General features: G+C 31.3%; 1 protein-coding gene and 2 non-coding genes across 3 annotated transcripts; 1 reads left to right on the top strand and 2 right to left on the bottom strand.

Annotated features, from left to right (window-relative positions):
- The first annotated feature begins 540 nt into the window (after positions 1-540).
- Positions 541-8,141, top strand: LOC129318917 (nucleobase-ascorbate transporter 1-like). Its single transcript, XM_054963921.1, has 14 exons — positions 541-755; positions 2,309-2,406; positions 2,951-3,124; positions 3,252-3,352; positions 3,451-3,526; positions 4,127-4,186; positions 4,261-4,448; positions 4,527-4,623; positions 5,231-5,317; positions 5,501-5,559; positions 5,666-5,757; positions 6,391-6,468; positions 6,561-6,721; positions 7,515-8,141. Exons 1-14 carry the CDS (start codon positions 680-682, stop codon positions 7,725-7,727), a joined length of 1,560 nt encoding a protein of 519 aa, XP_054819896.1. The 5' UTR covers positions 541-679; the 3' UTR covers positions 7,728-8,141.
- A 5,800-nt stretch (positions 8,142-13,941) lies between these two features.
- Positions 13,942-14,017, bottom strand: LOC129319125 (small nucleolar RNA snoZ7/snoR77). The gene has a single exon (XR_008595436.1). It is a non-coding gene; the product is annotated as a small nucleolar RNA snoZ7/snoR77 (small nucleolar RNA).
- Positions 14,018-14,078: 61 nt separating this feature from the next.
- On the bottom strand, positions 14,079-14,227 carry LOC129319135 (small nucleolar RNA snoR2/U65). The gene has a single exon (XR_008595445.1). It is a non-coding gene; the product is annotated as a small nucleolar RNA snoR2/U65 (small nucleolar RNA).
- Positions 14,228-14,858: the final 631 nt, after the last annotated feature.

The raw sequence follows: 14,858 nt of genomic DNA, 5'->3' as shown, positions 1-14,858 counted from the left end.
TCCCTCCTTTATCCCAAAAAAAAAAAAAAAAAAAGCAATGCTTCCCTCCTTTTCTAGGTTCTCCCAAAAAGCCTTGAAATGAAGCTCCGCAGCTTCCTTCCAAGTTCCACTGGCCCCACTTAAGAACTTCTAAATTGTGGCCCACATGGCGCTTATATGAGCTCAGAGAATAGCATTAAAATTCAAGTCAATTTGCTTAGTTATCAGTTTGATAAAATATTTTCATTTATAATCAATATGATTTAACTATAATTTTGACCATTCATTATTAAATCAGTAAATTGATCAATTTAATTATCAGGTTTTCAGTATGTTGTTGAGGGTCAGTAATACTCAATTAGGAGAAAGAAATGGAAGATTTATGGGTGGATTTGCCATTCTACAATCTGATTCAAAAAAACAAGCTTATCGACCACACAACACAATAGGCCAGAGGGCGTTTCACAGGAGTTGTGACTTACTTCCCATTGCCCATGTATATATATATATATATATTGATTTCCTTATTCATTCGGTCTCATGCTTTTGTTTGTTCACTTTATATCTGCACTTTACTTTGTTCTGAATTCCTTTCCTTCCACCTTTCCTTCCTCCTTTCTTCTCTGCTATTAATTTTTTTTTTTTTGCCTCTCTGTTTTCTTCTTCTTCGTGTGTGTGAGCTTTGTCAGAAGCTTCAACAATGGCGGACAGTATCCATACACCTATGGATCAGCTTCCGGACCTTGAGTACTGCATAGACTCAAATCCTCCGTGGGGTACGCCTCGCTCTTTCTCTTTCTATAATCTCATTGGGTTTTGTCTGTTTCTGTTTTTAACGCTTAAAGAAATGTGCTTTGTGGGTTTCTCTATATATTTCTTGTTTTGTTGTCTCTTACCTTACTCATTATTACTTCCATTTTCTATTGCTTCTTGTTCTTGTCTTCCTCTCTTAATCATGTGCCCAAAAAAAAAAAAAGGAGCTTTTTAAATATTGATTTGACTGTAAGCTTGCAGTCATTTTTTTTCCCCTTTCACAAAACAGAGGGCGGAAAGCTGGTCATTTTCTGAAGTATTATGACTATTAACTTTTTATTTTCATTACAAACATTTCTAAATTGAAGGGAAAATGCCTCTATTTATTTTGAGTTTCATGAGTAACTAAACAAGTGGGGAAATGTGCTATCACTTTCTTTCTGGGTGTGTCGATTAAAAGTTCAAATTTTTATGTTTCTCTTTTGTTTGTTCACTGAGGGTAATTTTCTTTGTACTTTTGGAAACAAATGTACACTGTGCATTCTGGGCTTCTGGCTTTACAATTAGCATCTTGAGCTTCCCAATACTTCATTATCATGTTTACTTGTCCTTCGCTACGAAAGAGTAATAACCATGCGTCGCGAAAGAGTACTATAAATAATGGCATTATGTCATGCGAACTTGTCCTTCTACCTGTCAAGGTTAAGCAATTTTCTCCTTCTGGTTTGTTCTGGTTAATGAATCGTTAATTACTGAAGAGATTAAAGTGGCCCCACATATTTATTTTATTTTATTGGATTTTTTTTTATTCTGTTTATCCTTTGGTATTACCACCTCCTAGCTAGCCAACGCCTCATTGTGTGGGACCGTTATTATTAACAACAGCCTCATTGATATTTTGGGATGCCTTTGGCATATTTATTTAACCAAGCTCACCTTGGTCCCACATATTTATTTAAAGCTAACCCTTTATTTATTTAATTTATTATGTTGGCAGCCCCTGCATGAGTTAATGTTCCATCGACAATAACCGAGTTATATATCATTTATTTATTTTTTGCTGTAGCTTACATACGTTGAAACTATTAGGAAATTAAATCAGTTTGTATGGTTAATTGGTTTAAGCTACTCGGATATCTGGAACTAAGAGATGTAGTCATAGCGATGAAACTGAGAAAGCTAGTGATATATTGCTTGTGCAAGTCAGATGATAAAAGAAAGCTATTCTCATATTCTGCTGCTTAGTTTCTTCTAGCTTGGTAGATATTGCTTACAATGTTAACCATGTTTCAACTAAACCATAATGTGTTGTGTTTGTGCACGCGTGTGCGCGTGTAAGTGGGGGGGAAGAGAGAGGTGGAGGATTCTTTAACACCCCATATATCTTGACGTGAGAAAAGCTCTTGCTTTCTCAAATTTGAACAAATGTATGATCTAAGTTACAGTATAAAACCTTCAATATTTAGAGAGTGAATAGTTGCATATTTTGGTCTAGTTAGATGTTTCTTTGCATTCTATTCTTTTTTTAATTCAATTTGCCCCTTTTCCTGCTCATAGTGAATGCCTTATGTTGCAGTGGAAACTATAATACTAGGATTTCAAAATTACATATTGGTGCTGGGTACAAGTGTGATGATCCCTTCAGTGCTCGTTCCAGCTATGGGAGGAAATGATGTAAGCTGAATTTCTTCTGCCTAGTCTTCTTTCATCTTTTCAACTTCCTTCACTATTGGCTTACATGTGCATGCCTATTCTTGATTCACTAAAGAGCATATAGGAATGGTATATCAGTTTTTTTTAACCAATAATAGTTGGTCTAATTGGTAAGGATTTGACCCATAACCACAATATTGTGGGATCAATTTCCGTTACTGATGTGAGGATTTTGTTGGTGAATAATTTGTAAGTACCTTTGTAAGCACTCTTTGAGCTTTGAAGCTTGTCTTGGTCCTAGTGAGCTTCTAAGATCTAGCTCACTTAAACTTTTGTCAATTAAAAAAAAAAATCAATTTGTTTATGCTTCGTATCCTCATGTGTCTACCTTTAGTTATATTATGCTTGCTGATCTCATGTGCCAATTCCCATTCTAATTTGTAACTTAACAAAACTTCACAGAAGTATTTTTAACTATATAGGTTAAATTTTGGCCAAGATAGTCTTGTCAGGTTCTGTTAATATGGTGTACAAAGCATTTAGTTTTGCTTGCTCATACAACCAGGGTGACAAAGCAAGAGTAATACAGACTTTACTCTGTGTAGCTGGCATCAACACACTTCTCCAATCACTTTTTGGAACCAGATTGCCTGCTGTTGTTGGAGGATCTTATGCCTATTTAATTCCAATTGGTTATATCATCAGCGACTCCTCATTGCAGCGAATGAGTGATCATGAAGTAAGTTTCCTCCATCCATCACTTCACTGGGGTCAATTACTTTGGTAGTGCATTGGCTTTAACATTGATTTTCTTTTCTTTCTTGCGGTCTGATTATTGATCGAGGTTCTTACCTTGTCATTGGCAGAGATTTATCCAGTCAATGCGAGCTATACAAGGAGCTTTGATTGTAGCCTCAAGTATTCAGATAATCCTGGGATACAGCCAAGTGTGGGGACTACTTTCAAAGTACACAAGTTGCATTTGATGATATTGATGAAATATAAATTACATAATCAAAATGTCCAAGCATTTGCTAAAATATGGTTTATGGATCTTCTCTCCAGATTTTTCAGTCCTCTTAACATGGCACCTGTAGTTGGATTGCTTGGATTAGGATTATTTCAACGAGGATTTCCTGCGGTATGTGTTGCCATGAGCAGCTTTACATGTTATACATTTGGACAACCTTAGGATTTTTTATGGAAAACATAAAATGATGTGGCAAATTATTTGACCGTACCGTTTTATCATAAAAGGACTCTTAACCTGAATGATGCTTAACCGTAGCATCTAAAAGATTTTCATTGAGTGCAACCTCTGAATTTGATACCTGTTTTAAGTGCCTCTATTTTTTATGCAGAAGATTAGAGTTAGACCTCTGCTTCAAGTTCTACTTCTTTGAAGGCTTAGTCTAATTTCTATCATATTGGATTTCTGAATGGTTCTTGATTTTACCTCTAAACTTAAGTGTATTGATGAAGTTTCTTTCAAAAGGATACATTAATTAATTAGCTCACTGAGCTCTCTAATCCATGATTGAAACCTTATTCCCATCCTATCTAAGTTTAATGCCTCATTTTGTACGCAGATTGTAGAGTAATGATACGACTGACACAATAGTTATTGCTTATTTCTTTCTTTTCTTTTCTTTTATTTGTTTTTGAATTGGAAAGGGAACGTTTTTTCCTTATGATATCACATGGACCCAAGTTTACTCAATTATTTGATTCTTTATTTCAGTTGGGAAACTGTGTAGAAATTGGTCTACCAATGCTGTTGTTGGTGATTGGATTGTCTCAAGTGAGTGGAAAATTACAGATAAAACATACTATTATTTCTTCCTTCAGACAAAACTAATTCTGTAAAATTTGCAGTATTTGAAGCAGGCGAGACCATTTAGAGATACCCCTATATTTGAACGATTTCCAGTGTTGATTTGCATTGCAATTATTTGGATATATGCTATTATATTGACTGCAAGCGGGGCTTACCGGCATAAACCTTCTAGAACACAGCATCATTGTCGTACAGACAAAGCAAATCTGATATCTACAGCCCCATGGTACACTATTTTTTGTTCAATTAATTCTTATGTGCACACTTTTTTGCTGTGGTCTTGAGGTTCTTTCCATGCTAATAGGTTCATGTTCCCATACCCTCTCCAATGGGGTCCACCAACCTTCTCTGCTGGCCATGCATTTGCTACAATGTCTGCAGTTATTGTCTCAATGGTTGAGGTGAACATTCATTCACTGATATAAGCTGTTTGAATAAAACCACCATGGGCTTTTAAATATTTCTGTTACATGTATTCTATGTAATATTTATGATTTTTTTTTCTGTTATATGTCTTGTTTAAATATTTTATAAATAACTTTCCAAAGGTCTTGAAAAGTTAGAATACCCACATGCCAACTGCTACCTTTGTGTTCAATTATATCTCTTGACTGTTTCTGTAACTAAAGTATTTCACATTCTAAAAATTGTTTGAGTAGCTGAAGATATTTTCCCCAACACTACAAACAAAGGCCTTGTTTGGTGGCAATTAAACAAAGGGATTTTTTCTACCTTGTTTTGCAATGCTACAATACCATTATAATCATTATTCAAATTGTTTGGTGGCAATTAAACAAAGGGATTTTTCTTCCTTGTTTTGCAATGTGTACAATACCATTATAATCATTATTCAAATTGTTTCTATCTCTTTTTAGTACTTCCTCAAAGTGGGAGGATGATGCTCAATTTTTACCTTAATTTTTTTTCCCCATTCCATCCATTTACAATGTGTGTACCAATTGATTAGAATTTAGAATAATCATAGTGTAAATGTTGCTGGATATACAGTCAACCGCTGGATACAAGGCAGCATCTCGGTTGGCAATCGCAACTCCACCTCCTGCTTATGTTCTGAGTAGAGGCATCGGTTGGCAGGTAAATCACTACTTAGCACAAATCAGCTATTATTAAAGTACTGTCCATGATCATACTGATTGTTAATCTTGGATTATGTTGATTTGTTAGTCATGTTACTTGAATTGCAAGAAATGCATCGCAGCATTATTATAGGTAAGAAACTTGATGTGTCTGACAGCTAATCCTTTTAATCCTGCTCAGGGCATCGGTGTCTTGCTCAGCGGACTTTATGGAACAGGAACAGGTTCTACTGTTTCTGTGTAAGTGACACTTTTTTTTGAGATATTTACTGGAAGTGTCTTCTTGTATTTGATCTTTTTAATATTGGAATATTAGATTGATGACCATCTTTATTGGGTGTTCTAGAGAAAATGTAGGGCTTCTTGGACTAACCCGAGTTGGAAGTCGAAGGGTTGTCCAGATTTCTGCTGGTTTCATGATATTCTTCTCTATGCTAGGTTGGTATAGTTCTTTCAAAACATTAATCTGCACCCCTGATATAACAGAAATGAGGTTCTGATGTTTTATTTCTTTCCCATGTACTAGTTTCTTCTTTTGGAAATGAAAGTACACCTCTTCAAGTTTACATAATTATGAACGCCTTCAACTTTGAAATGAGGATTAGCCTTTATCCTGCCACACGGCCTGCCCCAATTGGTTTAAAATGGCAGCAGTAAAAATATTATAATTGTCCAAGAATGAATGCCTCAACCTCAAGGCCTTGTTTGATATACAGACTAGAAAGAATGGAGAAGAAAAGAAGTGATTAGTGCCCCTACTTTGAAAAAGTATTAAAGAAGAGAGAGACATTGCTGTGTAATGATAACAAAGATATAGTAGATCGCAAAATGCATTACTCCAGTTTTGTCCTTCCTTTATAGTGCAAATAGGATGAAACTTTTGGGATAATTTTGAGTTTATTTCCAAATGACAAAGTGAAAGGATTGCATTTTACATTTTTCAATCTTTTCTGATGTTCTGAGCTTAACAATTCAAACTTGTTTTCTGTTATGATGACAAAATAGACATCAGAGTAACAAGACAGGTTCGTTTACACAAGCTTTTGTGGATTTTTCTGTTCGTTTCTGCAGGAAAGTTTGGAGCTGTTTTCGCATCTATACCATTCCCGATATTCACTGCACTGTACTGCATTCTCTTTGGCCTCGTAGGTAAGCAAGAAACTAGCTCAGTTGAATTTCCATTGCCATAGTTGATTTTGGTTCCTCTATTCACAGCTACTTCTTCTTGTTCCTTCATTCAGCTTCAGTTGGAATATCATTTCTTCAGTTCACAAACATGAACTCCATGAGGAACCTAATCATCACTGGGCTATCATTGTTCCTTGGAATTTCTATTCCTCAATTTTTCAATGATTACTGGAATCCTCCACATCATGGCCTTGTTCATACTAATGCTGGATGGGTGAGTTTTCCTTTTGTTGCATAATTAGCTGTTTAGTACACAGAATCAAGATTTGATCGAAAAGACTAAATGGAAAAAAAAAGTAGTTTTGTGGATGTAAACAGATGCTTGTGATTTATGGATAGGATCTCAAATTTATGGACTCATGAGTAGTTTGCGTACCTAAAAAGGAACTTATAGTTGCTTACTTGATCTCCTAGTAAAGAGAAAAAGATGTAGATCTCCTTTAGCCTTATGAAGAATAGAGAAGGATCGTAAGAGCTATCAGGGAGAGATTCCATTTTCTTTATTATTGTCAGATAATGATAGGGTATCACTGATGACTAAAGGGATATAGGCTGAAGCCTCTACCCAAATGGGCTTATGTGTGATCCAACCTATCATAGAACACTCATAGAAATGGGTTAGAATGTAAATTAAAGATTCTCATTAATTAATTAATGTGAATTAAATGAAATTTAATCTAACATTGTGCCCATGGATGAGAAAGTAATAAAAAGAAAATGCCCAAACAACTCTCTTCTTCTGAAATGTTGGGCCAAACATGTTTGTGTTAATTTAAGTTACATTTTACTTCTTCATGGTTTGATTCAAAATCAAATAATTTAGAATATTTTTACTTAAGTTAGAATATTTCAGTGTTTCTAGGCTTTTGATTGGATTAAGTGGAAAGTAGTCTTAAGAAAACTGAGATTGTTTAAGATACAAGTAAACCATCCATCCACTTATTTCTTGCAGAAATTTTTCAACATCAAGAGCTCATCTTATGTCTGATAATGTGTCATCTTTGCAGTTCAATGCACTCATGAACACCATATTCACGTCACCGGCAACGGTGGGTTTGATCGTGGCAGTGTTCCTTGACAACACGCTCGAGGTTGACAGGTCGAAGAAAGATCGAGGGATGACATGGTGGGCAAAGTTCAGAAAGTTCAAAGGAGATAGCAGAAATGAAGAATTCTATTCTTTGCCATTCAATCTCAACAGGTTCTTCCCACCTACTTGATGTTGATGATGAGAATGAGAAGAAGCTTAGATTAGATCATCTTTTATCAAGTTTGTGCACATTCCAGAACTCATGATTAATATGACAAGTGATATTCTTTCTTCATAATCATCCCTCATTTTTTTTTTTTGGGTTGTTGACCAAAGTCAAGCTTGGGTCCCACTTAGGATTATAAAGCATTTGGATTCATCCTCTCTCTGTAGATTCAATAAAGAGAACATTTATGCTTCTAGCTGTACCATCTCAGAAACTGAAGTTAATTTTCTTGTTTGTAATTGTTATATTGGGTCACATTCTTTTATGGAACTTTCTTCAAATGTATCAATGCATGAATGTAAAGAATCCAAAAATTCCTTATAGATTACCTAAAGTTTATTTTATTAGATGAATAAAAAGGGATAAAGAAGAGGCAGATGTGGGACCCACATATTGGGTGTGTCTGTGTGTGTTATGGGTGATATTCTTATTTTTAAATTTATGATAAACAAATGAATAAGTGGAAATGTTTGGAAGTTTTGTGATATTGTTTCTATAGTTATCACTATTTTTCATGATGGCCAGATATGATTTAATTCATTTGATGATGGATTAATATCTGTAAATTGTGCAATGGTAAATATAAAATTGAAAAATAAATATAAAATTAGAAATTGAAAATTAAGAAAGGAATAAATATAAAATGTCAAGTTCAAAATTTAAAAGGCATTATCATATATTTTTATGTTGATCTTGGAATTTCTCTACAAACAATAGCCCACGGAAAACAAGATCCACTGATGACTCGAGCAATCAAGAAAAGGGATGCGAAAACTCTCCATTTTCTTATTATTCATTCTCTTTCATTTTCCTAATGGCTATTAACATCAATACATTGGGGTGGCTTTGTCTCTTTTATTTTTCTTTCCACTGCAAATCTGAACCGCTTAAATTAAATCTATATTTTTAAAAATTATCAAATTTAAATTTTTAAATTTAATTTAACGATTTAGATTTGCCTTGGTCTCTCTTCTGCTCTTCTTTATGAAGGAGAAAATCTGAATTTCAATGTATTGAGTGAGTTTGTTTTAACAATAGATTTGATAAATGGTTATGATTTGTAAAGTGGAGGGAAAATGATGATAAATAAATGAAAAGATTTTATGTCCCCAAAGAAGTATATCCATGTGTATGTCTTTTCATTGAAACTCTTCCAATTTTTTAATATAAAGATCAAATTTTATTAAAAAAAATAAAAAGATTACATTAAAAGCTCAAGCTAGCTAGATGATTAGAACAATAACATGGGCTAACAATATTAGAAGACATTGGAAAAGAAAATAACAAGTAGCAAGGAATATGAAGAACTCCCTGAAGTCTAATGTGCCACTAGGTTGTGCCTTAAAAAAGTAACTATGAATGATTTTTGAATTAACTGGTAAGAATTGTTTCAATTTAATCAGAGGTTTCAAGTTTAAGTCTTGAATCAAGTGGTTAGGGTGTGCCCACTCTTATAATGTTTTTCATGTTTTGATCTAAATTAGTTTGAGCCTTATTAAGTTCTTACAGCTCAAATGAGACAGGCTCAAGATATTGGGTACTTATGCAAAAATAAAGATAAAATAACCTTTGTTGAACTTCATCTAAATGTAGGGACAACCAAAAAAAACTTGCAATATATGGAATGAACCTCTTGGATCTTACTATAGCATCGGTGTTACCTTGAACGCTCAAACTAGGAGCAAGGAACTTGAAACCCTAGGAACATAAGCACAAATTCAAGGACCCAACATAAAGACATGAGCAAGTAATACATCTTTCAAAAACTCCTCGTATTGTGACGTCACATAGTTAAAAAAAACAGAAAACAAAAAAGGGATCGACATAATGATGAAGATGAAGCTTATTCCACTAACTTCACTCTCTGAAGAGGAAAAACAAGCATAAATCTAACTCGTGATTGGGGATCCCATAATGGTAGCAAGAATGATTACAATATATAGTATAGAATTCCTTCCAACTATTTTTTTATTATTATACAAGTTTTTAAATTAAATCATCTAAATAAATTTTAATTTATTTAATTGACTTTAAAAAAAGTATTCAAACACAAATGACGTTGTATTTATAGATTTTTTTTTTTAATTTTAGTTTGCTAACTTCAATTAATTTCTAACATTAGTTGTAGAATTTTTTAATTCAAATACACACAACATTATGGTGCTGGAATTGAGACCCAGAGGCTTTGCAGAAAATAGAAAATGAGGACAAGAAAAGCTCGTGATTGTACTATTCTTGGCAGGGCGTGTGAAAAAGACGAGGCTCTTGGATGTGAGATTATTAATAATTCATACTTACCTCTATTTAAATTAGGGAGACTTTCATTAAAAGCTATTGAATGTGACATAATTTTAATTGAGGTTCAAAAAATTTTAAAAGTTCACTGCAGACCTGGAGGATTAAAATGAAATAAATGCTTTTGATTAAATGATCAAAATGTTCTTGAATTATAATTAATATTACTGAAACAATAAGCTAAGTTATGGTTTTTATAAGTAACATTACAAAAATACAATTCAAGTTACGGTTTTTACAAGTAATATAACTAAAATAACAAGTTAATTAGGTTTGGTTTTTACAAATAATATAACTGAAATAACAATTTAAATTATAATTTTTACACATAACATTAGTAAAATAATAAGTTAAGTTAAAGTTTTTACAAGTAACATTACCATAATAACATGTTAGGTTATGATTTTAACAAGTAATATTATTAAAATAACAAGTTAAATTATGATTTTTACAAGTAATATTAAAAGCATAAAAAGAAGCGATGTTTATTTTAATATCACCTGTAAAATCTGTAACTTGACTAGTTAGTTTAGTAATGTTAATTATAATTAAAGAGTATTTTGATAATTTAATTAAGAGAATTTATTTTATTTCAATCCTTGAAACCTGTGTAAAATTTCAAAATTTTTTGGGCCTCAATTGAAATTATTTCACATTCAAAGGCCTTTAATGAAATTTTTCCTTTAAATTATGAACAATGAACCTTCTCCTTAATTTTTTTTTTTGGGATAATGAAACTTTAAGTTTCTTAAATTATCTCAATTATCAATTTATTCTCTTAAATTTAATTTTTATTGATCTATACTTTTTTTTTGGCTGACTTTAGCTATACTTATTGTTTAAAAAAAAAAGGTAATACTATTAAAACTTGCCAACATGAGTAATAAAACATTGATGATAGTCATGTTGATTAATAAAAAAGATATGCAATCATTTAGGTAGGGGAAAACAAACTCAAAAATTGAAAAAAAAAAAAAAAAATACATAATAATTGAGAAAAATTAAATTGATTTAAGAGTTAATTTAACAACATTAGATTAATTTGAAATTTGATTTGTGTTTTAAAACTAAAATGACTGACATGATAATTTAAATTAAAAAGTAAGCAACTAAATCAATAAAAATTAAAAATTAAAGGATTAAATTGGTAGTTAAGATAAACTTAAGAAACTAAAAGTTTCATTATCCAAAATTTTTATAACTTTATATTTTAACTTTTTTTTGGCCAAAAAATTTTATATTTCAACTGGCATTAACCTTCATGCATTTTTTTTTCCTGATAGCAATACTATTACACACACACACACATATATATATATATATATATATAATTTCTCTATTTTATACTATTCGAATTTTACTTTTTTGTATTATTCTTTTTATTTTATCTAATGTTTCACTATTTACATTATTTCTTTAATTGTATAAAATTTTATTTAAATCAATATATTCTTCAGTCAAAAAGTTTCATAATATATGTTCTAAGAAATGAACAATACATTCATATTTTACTACGAATATATGCTATTTCTTTTTTCTCCTTTGGACCAACCACCTTTGCTTGATTGGCAGCCAGCTATATGTATTGATTGCTTTTTTTTTTTTTTTTTTCCTTTTTTCCTTTTTTCCTTTTTTTTTTTTTTTTTTTTTATGTGCGCTGATTCTTCATCTCTGCTGTAAAGCAACGTACATCATGGGCTGAACCAGAGGAGGAGCAAAGAGTATTACGGTCCATATTTTAGTCATGAAAGGCTAAAACGAAAATTATGAGGGGAAGCAGATAAACATGAGAAGAAAAACATTGCTGTTTCATAGTCCCTCTATTTTATTTATAGATACCTTCTAAAAATAATTTTTCATCCAAAATATTATAGAATATCTTGTAATAATTAAATTATTTTTTTAATTTAATACTTTTTTGATTAACATAAAAGTATTATCATCTTGTAATTATATCATTATTTAGAGTTAAGAGCAAAAAAATAAAAGTATGTCTCATTTTTTTATATAAAAAAGAGACTGCTCCCTCCATTAGACATTTTTTGAATGATTTGATGTTTAAAAATGCACCTTATTTGTAATATTTTGATGTGTAATTATTGTATTTCTTTAAAAGTGTTCTTATTGAATAATCACTTTATATTTATTTTAAAGTGAAGCACCCTATTAAATAGATATAAATATAAAAAGATAATGTTAGTTTGAAGACACGTAATTATTTTATTGAAGGTAAAATTTAATTAAAAATATCTTATATTTTTTAACAAAAGGAAAAACTTATTGCAAAATAAATAAAATGGTTAAAAATATTTTACAATAAAGACTCGAGAGTAAGTCTTAAAGGCAAGGTTAAGATACAAGTTTTATTAGTATAAATTGATTTATACTTTTAACACGTATCAGAAAAAAGAAATGAAAAGGAGGAAATAAAGACAGCGAACTCTACTTCCAATGTGAGCTCCACGAAAGAATCCTTCATATCAAATTTTATCAGTATAAATTAATTAATTAATACTTTTAAAAAGCATGAAATTTCAATCATCATATTCAATAAAATGGCTTACAATTATAGTGGTCTTTCTAAACTAAATGGAGAGATGCCATGCACAATTTCTATAGGGAGCATTTTGTACAAGGACTATATGGGAGGGTGTGAACTAGTTGCAAATAAGAAATCCGATCAAACCTAGACGCCAAGTGGTTCCATTAAAAGTCCATTTACTTCAGCTTATTTTATAAAAAAAAAAATTACTTATTTTTTTAAAAATTTATTTTATGAGTTTTAATGATATTTGTTTAAATTTAAAAAAACAATTAAAATTAAAAAATAATTTTTGATTGTTTTAAAAATTTACTTCAAAGAACTTTTTAAAAATAATATAATGTGATAGATATAGATGAAATAAAATATTTAAAAAATGTGGGAACTAAAAGTTATTATAAAATTTTAAAATATTTAAATAATAAATAATTTTTATATAACAAAAATTATAGAAGATTTAATAAAATTTTGAAATAAGTAACTAATAATTATTTTTTATTATTATAACTAACCATAAAATAACGTTTGTTTTTATAAAATATCTAAACCATTTAAAAATTATTTATTTTTTAATCTTAATCAAGTACTAGGATCAAATCCCCACGTGGTTAAAAAGGGAAAAAAAATTGCATGTAAATTGTTCTGTGACATATGTTGGACATGTGTGACTCGGCCTAACCCAAGAGAAATGATTAAATGATTGACATTTTTTTTGGGGTCAGAATTAAATGATTAATTTTGTTTCAAAGTAAAATGAAATTACAATTTTATCTCCATTTCAGTGAGAATTTTATAAATTTACATTATATTTTCTCTCATAATTAATAAATTTAAATAGATATAATATTAAAAAATATAATTAATATCACATTAAATGCTTTAGATTATTTTTTTTTTAGAAATTGCCCTACAACAAAAAAGGGTATATTTATTATTGGTTTTTTCCATCAACCATTGATATCTCCTCCTTTGGAGGTGGACCAAAATGCTTAGAGGTGGCTTGTTATGAGAAATCAATGCACGAGATTACTGAACGTGAGTACGAGTGCTCAATCTTTTCCCTTCACTTTGCCATTTTGAATCCCCCAATATGACATAAGAACATAGCAGTAAACTTTTTATCTAAGATTAGTGCGGACCGGGTCTGTTAGTGGTGAGTTCGATGGCCGTTTAACACAGGACTTGGCGAAGAAACCGAAAACAACCAGGCCGGTCATAGACAATTAACAAAGTGAAAAATCCAAATATAAGTTTTAAGAAAACTGCCAATGAAAATTTTCATTCGAAGAAAATGGCCGTTCATTCGATGAAAATGTGAACTTAGATCTGAAGAGAAGGAAGTCTCAGTCAATCTGCATTTGACATCAATCAACAATTTCAGACGGCACTTGCAACATATAATTGCAATCATCATCGACTTCAGTATCTCAAACCCGTAAAAATAAATAAATGAATGAATAAAATAACGACAATTCTGAAAATATAATCGCACAAATCGGCACCGAAGGATCATTAGAGGAGAGATCCACGGATTCCTATCAAAATGCGAAACATAGAGCTCACTCTGGGTCCGATCATAGCATCGCCGGTCACTGCTTTTTAGCTACCGGCGACGTGGCGTCGGACCTGATTAACACAGCGCATGAGAAGAACAATAACAAGCCAGAAAAGAGAAAATCAAAACAGAGACAGAGATGGATCGTTTTTGACTCGCTCACCCTCTCCTGTTGTATTCGGCAACCTCATCAAGGCCCAGATCTACAATGAAAATGGCCTCGCAGAACAGTTCTCAGTCACAAGCAAGAGAAACCGTGGAAGCGGCTATTAATGAAGATGGAATGAAGAGATAAAAATGATAGAGATACTGTTTATATAGGAGCGAACCCAGACCTAGTGAGTACCGCACCTCATCTATCCTTCCCTTGAATCTTGACCAGACTAACCCTATCTCTTTTTCATTTATTACTATTTTTTTTTAAATGAAACTTTTTTCTTTTTGGGCCAGCAAAATACCTTTTAGCTCTTGGATTTTTTTTAATGGGATAATCACACTCAAGATTCATTAACAAACTTATTCGGGAAATGACTAATATAAAATTATTACCAAAAAAGAAGACTAATATAAAACAAATTATTGTTAAAGTAAAAATATTAATTTATTTTTTTGAATCAGACTTGGTATTAGTTATTGTTTGTGAAAAATAAAATTGTCATATTTTTAGACATGATTCTTTATTTTTTTTAATTAATTATCTATT

This window comes from Prosopis cineraria, unplaced genomic scaffold, assembly GCF_029017545.1.
Source record: "Prosopis cineraria cultivar Desert tree isolate PC_DT_omini unplaced genomic scaffold, ASM2901754v1 PC8, whole genome shotgun sequence".
In the NCBI taxonomy this organism is placed as follows: Eukaryota; Viridiplantae; Streptophyta; class Magnoliopsida; order Fabales; family Fabaceae; genus Prosopis; species Prosopis cineraria.
The sequence above is the reverse complement of the archived record's forward strand: the minus strand, read 5'-3'. Positions and strand labels throughout refer to the sequence as shown.

Bases quoted from the DNA above. Each gene is read 5' to 3' on its own strand.
- LOC129318917 (XM_054963921.1), top strand. From the start codon at position 680: ATGGCGGACAGTATCCATACACCTATGGATCAGCTTCCGGACCTTGAG. The intron at 4,624-5,230 runs GTGAACATTCAT...CTGGATATACAG, and splicing joins TTATTGTCTCAATGGTTGAG to TCAACCGCTGGATACAAGGC. The intron at 6,469-6,560 runs GTAAGCAAGAAA...TCCTTCATTCAG, and splicing joins CATTCTCTTTGGCCTCGTAG to CTTCAGTTGGAATATCATTT.